The sequence below is a fragment of the Rissa tridactyla genome, chromosome 15, assembly GCF_028500815.1.
Source record: "Rissa tridactyla isolate bRisTri1 chromosome 15, bRisTri1.patW.cur.20221130, whole genome shotgun sequence".
Lineage (NCBI taxonomy): Eukaryota > Metazoa > Chordata > Aves > Charadriiformes > Laridae > Rissa > Rissa tridactyla.
In genome coordinates, this window is record NC_071480.1 from 15,544,428 (window position 1) to 15,551,627 (window position 7,200).

General features: G+C 41.1%; 1 protein-coding gene across 3 annotated transcripts; it reads left to right on the plus strand.

Moving 5' to 3' along the window:
• The first annotated feature begins 438 nt into the window (after positions 1-438).
• Positions 439-6,966, plus strand: C15H17orf75 (chromosome 15 C17orf75 homolog). 3 transcript variants are annotated; one of them, XM_054221276.1, is made up of 10 exons: positions 439-618; positions 859-936; positions 1,563-1,688; positions 2,113-2,253; positions 2,454-2,511; positions 3,195-3,314; positions 3,951-4,015; positions 4,136-4,272; positions 4,791-4,894; positions 5,500-6,966. In XM_054221276.1, exons 1-10 carry the CDS (start codon positions 485-487, stop codon positions 5,707-5,709), a joined length of 1,173 nt encoding a protein of 390 aa, XP_054077251.1. In that variant the 5' UTR covers positions 439-484; the 3' UTR covers positions 5,710-6,966. The 3 variants fall into 3 exon arrangements, with proteins under 3 accessions (XP_054077251.1, XP_054077253.1, XP_054077252.1); XM_054221278.1 differs by lacking the exon at positions 1,563-1,688; XM_054221277.1 differs by lacking the exon at positions 859-936.
• The last annotated feature ends 234 nt before the right edge of the window (positions 6,967-7,200 follow it).

The window sequence follows — 7,200 nt, forward strand, 5'->3', positions numbered from 1 at the left end:
GGGGGCTTAATCTCACATGCTTACCTTTGCAAACAGATTTGTAGAAATCCAGAAAAAGTTCACTGGTCAGTTTTGGGATGGCAGTAACTAACCGCCTGCAGGTTACAAGGCTGAGCTAACAAACGTGAAAAAGTATTTCAGCAGCAGAGCAGGCTCTTTCAGAACAGGCCGCATGGCCAATCCTGTCAAATGTGATTTGAGCGGGTCCCGCCGTTGAGTCAGTGAGCAGCTTTTGACAGACCGCCTGCATTGGTACACGCACTATGGCGTCGATATCGCATTTTTCAGTAAATTACACGAAAGGGGGAGCTGCCGCCACGCCAGCCATTTCACCGCTCTCTGGGCGAGACCTCATCCGCCTGCCCTCCCTCCTCCCCGCCCGGGTACACCCACCGGGGGCGGGGGGAGCCGCCCGCCCTGCCCAGCCTCCGGGGCGGCGAGGGGCGGCGGCGGGGCCGAGGCGCGGCCCGGTGGTGGGTCCGGGATGCTGCCGGCGCTGCCGGATGGCGAGGAGCGGGAGCCGGAGAGCAGCGAGGAGGCCGGCGGGGCGGGGGAGGAGCGGCGGCCGGAGCGGCACGGCAGCACCTACCACAGCCTCTACGGCTACCGGGGCTGCAGGTGAGGCGGGTGGGCGCTGGGGCCGCCCCGCGAGGAGGCCGCTCCCAGGCCTCGTCAGTTCCCAGCTGCTCGCATGCGCTTTATTTTTGCCCTCTCTCTCTCCCCGAAGAGATTTTTTCCCCTCCCGTCATGTCCCGATTCCCCGCGCCTGCCCTAAGGCGCCCCCAGGCCCTACCTTTCCGCGCGCGGTTCCCTGTGTTAGCGCCGCACGACCGAAGCTAAGGATGGCTTGGTGTTCAGGTCCCCGCAGGGAGCAGCCAGCGGCGATGGCAGCCCCAGCAGCGCGGCCGCAGAGACACCCTCCACCGAAGACTTCAGGTAGAGCCAATCTGCAGAACCGCGTTATCGCCTCTCACACTCCGTTTTGAAGCCTTTGCCCTATTGCTGTTAAGTGACTGGCAAGCAGGTACCTTGCAGTCAAACCAGACACCTCTATGGAAGCATACTGAAGTCCCCCGTGTGCTTTTTCGGGAATACTTAGGGAATGGACATGGCTACAGAGCTCAAATAACGTGTTAAACTATCATCTTTGAGTTTGAACTCTTATTTTCTTTGCTACTAATACTTGACACTTCTGTATTGACTTGGATCTTCATGTAGGTAATTAAAATATATTAAGCAATGTTAACTGGACATGTTTCCACGAGCTCTGTAATGGAGCTGTTGCTCTGTATTACAACCAGGGAAACACAGGAACAAAGAGGGGCAGTGACTTGTTCGTAGCTGCTGAGCATCAGCTGACACCACAACTCCGGACTTCTGGTCTAGTGGGCAAACCACCGAAAGCATTTCTGATGGGCCAGAAGTCACAGAGAGAGTTCGCTCTAAGCCAGAGAGAGATCATTGTAGTCCCCCTTCGAGACGCAGGTGGTTCTGCACTTGTTCAGAGAAACAAAACCATAACATTTGCTTTTTGCTAATGATTTCTTCTTGGTTTTTTAAAGCCTTTCCTTGCTGGACACTAACTTACCAGCTGAAGCGGAGACTGAATTGCGCAGTTTTATCGCTAAGCGTCTTACTAAAGGAGCCTTGTTTGAAGGAATGGGGAATGTAGCGTTAGTGGGACTGAGGTAAATTTTAAAAATTATTTGTGAATCAGAAACTGTAAGAAACATTGGCAGCATTGCACATCTTGGCATCTGCTGCTGCACTTGGGTTTAATCCTGATTCCATGTTGTCAAGTCTATTGCTGCTGCTAATAACAGCTTTACACAATGGCACTTTCCTCTTTTTCTACGTAGCTTTGAGAAAAATATTGTAGTAAATAACTTACTCCTTGAATAATTTAAAAATACTACATGTGTTTATGACTATATCCTTTTAAACTACCCTGAGTGCATCACAGAGGAAAAAAGGTCTAGGAGCTATATGACCATAGGAGCTACCAGTATTAGTGGGTGAAAATTCTTTACAGCAAGCATGTGTGTCTGCTTCTTGCACTTAATTATTGTGATGTATCTGTAACAAAATAATTATTATTTTTTTTCTGCGTAGCATACCAGAAAATAAAATCGGCTGTTACTACTGTCATTTCCAACAAGAAAATCTTCTAGAAATGGCAACACTGGAATCAGACATGAATGCTCCAGAATATGTGGTTTGTTTCTTAGGTGGCTCAGAGAAAGGTTTGGAACTATATCCTTTTCGTTAACTTTCTTTATCTATGTGGAAAGGGAGATGATGTAAAAATTATGTTCTCATTTTGTCTTTTTCCTACTTGAAATCAGCCCATTTGTGCATGCCTTCCAGTAACTGAAAATGTCAATAAAAGCCATATACTGCAAGGGAAAAATGCAGGTCTTAACTGATGCACCTTATTTTCCTTAAGAAGATACTTTCAGACTTGAGCTGGACAAATACATTCAAAGTCTGAAGATAAACCTTGCTTTGGAGGTAAGGCTTAACTTTTTTTTTTTTAAGAGGTGAAAATTACTATTTTTGCAAAGACGTTACTAAGAAAATCTGGAAGATTTAGTCTATAGAAACAAAATAGGTGTTGTAAGTTCCAGTATGAAACACTGTGAGAGATACTTGATTCACTGTAGTGACAGTGAACGTCTAAAGTGCAATTAACCACACAAATCAATAAATAAAGGGGTGAGACTTTTTTGTGCCTTTGTAAAGGCTGCTTGCAGTTAGATTCAGAGAGGAAAATGACTAATAAAATGTAACAGCCTACAGGAAAATTGCCGATGTTCACCTAGATTCTTATCGCTTCTGAATGTTAAGGAAGGATTTTTAGTGTTTTTCTTGTCACAATTTTTTCTAATGGAAACCATGCATTGTAAGTCTGTCTCATCCCTTCTGCTGTTGCGTGGTCTTTGCTCAGTATGTATACTATATATGCTCAATATATACCATAATATTACAGTTCTGTCTGTTTATTAAAATGTAAAACCCTTCATTGCTGATGTTCCACTTCAGTGTGGCTTTAAATGTCAAAATCATTATTTTAGTCTACTGTGGTTTGAAATCAAGAAGGATCTGACATCCTAGTTGAATAAATTATTAATAGGCTTCTATTTGTGTAGCAATCTAATTTGTAGTTAAAGTTTTAACATTTCAACTTGTTACAGCAAAAAACCCTGGAGACCTATGTTAACCCCTACTTGAGAAGCTGGTTTGAGAACGCCATATGCCCTATTCAGAGAGTAGTACAGCTCTTCCAGGAGAAACTCGCCTTCTTGTTACATGCTGTAAGTGTATTTCAAACTGGATAACTAAAAAAGTTCAGAAGGAATCTCAGTGACTCCAACATGTTTAAAGTTTCGTGCATTTGCTTTCCTAGCCAGGAGGAAATGAGGAACAACGTGTTTTTTTGGTTTGGGTTTTTTTTTTTTAATTTGGGGCAAGTACTTTTTGGCTGCTTTATGCTAAGGAAGCGCATAGCAATTTTTTCTATCAAATTTCATAGTTAACTCATTTTAAAATACATAGTAGCATCCAACTTGAAATTAGAATGAGAAAATTAGAAACAGCATAAGAAAACTGTCCCTGCTATAATTCCTCTGAACCAAAAGGGATGTTATATTGCGTATGTGCCTCATGTAATTCACTGGAAACAGAAAATAAATTAATTGTAGCTCTAGTCCCTGAGTTTGAGAAGGGTTTGGATGGAATAGCAAACAGACTAAAACCGATATATTTCTTCTTAATGAAAAACCAGCTGCAACGACTCTAGCGTGGAGTATTCCCTTAGCTTCTACTCTTTCTCTGAAAAGAACAGTTCTTAAAGTACTACATTATGTATTTATTGCTAGTAACTGCAACATAGCAACAGAAGTAATATCAAAGTTGCATCCAGCTATTCTCTTTTTTTTGTTTGTTGTAAGGCTTTGAGTTATACTCCTGTAGAAGTAAAAAACGCAGATGAAAGAACAGAAAAAGACATCAGCAGGTAAAGATACTTTGAGGCCAAGGAAGCTGTGCGTAACTTGGCTTTTGCGAATGACACCCTCCTCCTTGCTGTCCAGGAATTGTAAAGTAGCAAGCGGTTCACGAGAGCTTTTTGTGTCAGGTTTCTGGCAGCTGCCAGCCTCCAAGGACTTGTTCAGGAAGAAACGATGACCTCCTTGTGTATTGCCATGACTGAGGAACAGCACAAGTCAATGATTATAGACTGCGGTGGACCTCAGCCTCAGTTGCATAATGCAGGTGAGATTACAGCTGTGAATGTTTCTTCATGCTACCCACTTGTATTCCTCAGCTGATGAGAGGTGAGAATATTCAGAAGCTCCTAGGTTTGTGCCCAGAAAGTTTGGACTCTGGCTGGAAACTACACCACCTGGTTTCCTGTGAGGGAGCAGAGTAGCTTGTTTTACCTGATACGCCAGAACTCTGGTTTGAAAATGGTTGGTAATCCACAGTGCATTTAGTTTGCGGACCATGAAACTATGACTTTTACACTTCAGGGAAGCTGCAAAACTTTTTTTTTCCCTGTTGTATTTTTGACAAATGTTATGAAAAGGGATTGAACAATTGGAACAGAATTTCATGTAATCACTGTAGCTATGTTTGCTTGTCTTTTCCACATGTATTGTTTTTCTTGGCCCGGGTATACTATTATCAGTCATTATGTGAAAGTGATTAAACCAGGTGAATGCAGGTATATATTTATGTTGAGCTTTTTTGGTTTTTCTTATCTCTTCTTTGCGTTCCTGAACACTTAACAGGAAGCAACAGATTCTGTGAGGACTGGATGCATGCTTTTCTGAACGGTGCTGAAGGTGGAAATCCGTTTCTCTTCCAGCAGATTTTGGAAAACTTTAAATTGAAGGTACCTGTTCATATATGTTACAGATTTGGAGAAGACATCAGTACTACTGAGGGAGCAAATACTCCTTTTTCAGCAAAGAAAAGTTTTCGGTTACTTATGATGTCTATACATCATTAACTGATTAACTCTGAAGTTTAAGGTGAGGACTGGCTTGCTGTAGTTGACAAGACCAGAACATAAAGTAGTGTGAAAGTTTCTTCAGTGAGTACTCCAAAGGCATTTTCTCATACTTAAAATAAAGCCCACTTTTTTTTTTTTCTTAATACTGTTAATTTGGACTGTGCACGTACATTATTGTGTAATTGGGTAACATGGAGAGAGAGTTCATGCTCGTTAAGTGATCTGTCATAACAAGAGGAGAACTCTTCATACAAGTTTGGACATGATCAAGTTGTGGTGTCCACACGTTTTGAATTGTTAAAATAATGGTGGTAATATGTATTGAAGACAGTACTCAATTCTTACATGGCTCTTGAGTAGTAATACAAAATTCCTATTGGAAATGCTTTTGCTTCTCCTGCTATTCTTCCTCCGCTTTTCCACATGATAGTATGTTTTCTTGCCATGTAGAAGGATAAGAAAATGCTCTGTTACTCTTTTGCCAGGCTATACAAGACATCAACAACCTGAAGAGGTTCATCCGCCAGGCTGAAATGAACCACTACGCCTTGTTCAAGTGTTACATGTTTCTAAAGAACTGTGGCAGTGGAGACATCCTTTTGAAGATTGTTAAAGTAGAGCATGCAGAAATGCCAGAAGCCAGAAATGTAGTGACTGTCCTTGAGGAATTCATGAGAGAAACATCAGTGGCTTAAAATTTCTTAAGTATTCTGTACTTGTTTGAGGGTATTGTATAAATCATTAATTTCTTCTGTGCAGCTTAGTTTCACTATTGCAGGACTTTTAATTTATATTTAAAAGTATTACCTAAGTCAAACCTAAGTTGCAGTTTCCTCTGCCTTTTCTCTTTTTTAGGTAAAGCAATATGAGCTTTTTTTAATGTGTAAATATCAGCCCATACAAATTCCTGCATAGTTTTCAGTGCTTACCAGATTCTCCAAATGACTTGCTCCTTTTCTGAGGAAATAATGAGATTTGTGTTTTACAGTCATTTTACACAAAAAAAACCCCAAACACAAATCCCTTACCTGGCAAACATTTCAGTGTTTTAAATATTTTAAATATCTTTAAAATGATCATATCTAATCATTAAGATCTGGTTACTTTAGTTTTAACGTATAAAGAAGCACAAACATCTGGATAAATCATAGTAAATGAATTAATCATACTTGTTTATATAAGAGAACATAAGTAACAAGTCTGTAGCTAGTTTTCACATTCTGCTTCAAATTGGCAGATTCAACTTGTTAATTGGTATGAAACAGAACTGCCTTAAGCCTGAAGAGAGTTTTAGGAATCTGTTTGCATGTGCTCATACGTGTATGCACACACGCTGGATAGACGTGTTAAATTTCCAGGCTATTTGATGAATCCCATTCTTCATTAGTTTGCGTTGTGATCAAGACCTTTGTGCGTTCTTAGCACCCGTTTTGTATTACTGTAAGTCATCATGTTTTTCAATCATGGATAATTAAACTTGAAAATTTGACAGATTAAATATTAACTATAAATTAATAGAAACTTCTTCAGAAATTGACATAAACTAAGTTCCCAAGTTAATTATTCAGACTTTAAAACATTTAATTGTATTTCAGCAATGAATTCTTACCCACATCGTAGGACGTTTAGACAGCAGAAGACTTGAAGAAAATCTTTGGCTACAGATGGAATCAAAACTTGGGAGGCCTCTGAGTGGCCACATCACCGAGGTCTATTTCTGCAAACCTCATACAAGCAAAACTCCCTGTTGCTTTCCTTTGCCGCAGAGGCTGTTTGAACACCTCACATGGGGGATTTGAACAGCTCTCCCTGAAACAGTAACTGTACTGCAGTGAAGTTCGACTCTGTGTTCTGCCAGAGCTGTGCTGTGATGACAGAAGTTGAATGCTTTGCTGTGACACCACTGTGTTGAACCTATAATAAGGTTTACAATAAAACATTCAAATCCGTAATAGTGTGCCTACGTTAAATTACAAATTAGTGTTGCTCTTTATGTGGCCTGTTTAAAACCCTTTATTGACACAACACAGAGGAGCAGACAGTGTAACGTGCAGGAGTCAAGCGTCATATCGACAGCAGAGACGACACGTATCACACATGGGCAGGCCAGAGAGGAAAATAAAGTAGTTTGAAAGAAAACCAACCCTTATTCTCTCATTGGCAGGAGCTCTGAGAAGTAACATTTT

What these genes read in the sequence shown, in the direction of transcription:
- C15H17orf75 (XM_054221276.1), top strand. Translation starts at nt 485, where the DNA reads ATGCTGCCGGCGCTGCCGGATGGCGAGGAGCGGGAGCCGGAGAGCAGC. An exon ending in CCCTCCACCGAAGACTTCAG is followed by an intron (nt 937 to 1,562) that starts GTAGAGCCAATC and finishes GGTTTTTTAAAG; the next exon opens with CCTTTCCTTGCTGGACACTA. An exon ending in GCCTCAGTTGCATAATGCAG is followed by an intron (nt 4,273 to 4,790) that starts GTGAGATTACAG and finishes AACACTTAACAG; the next exon opens with GAAGCAACAGATTCTGTGAG.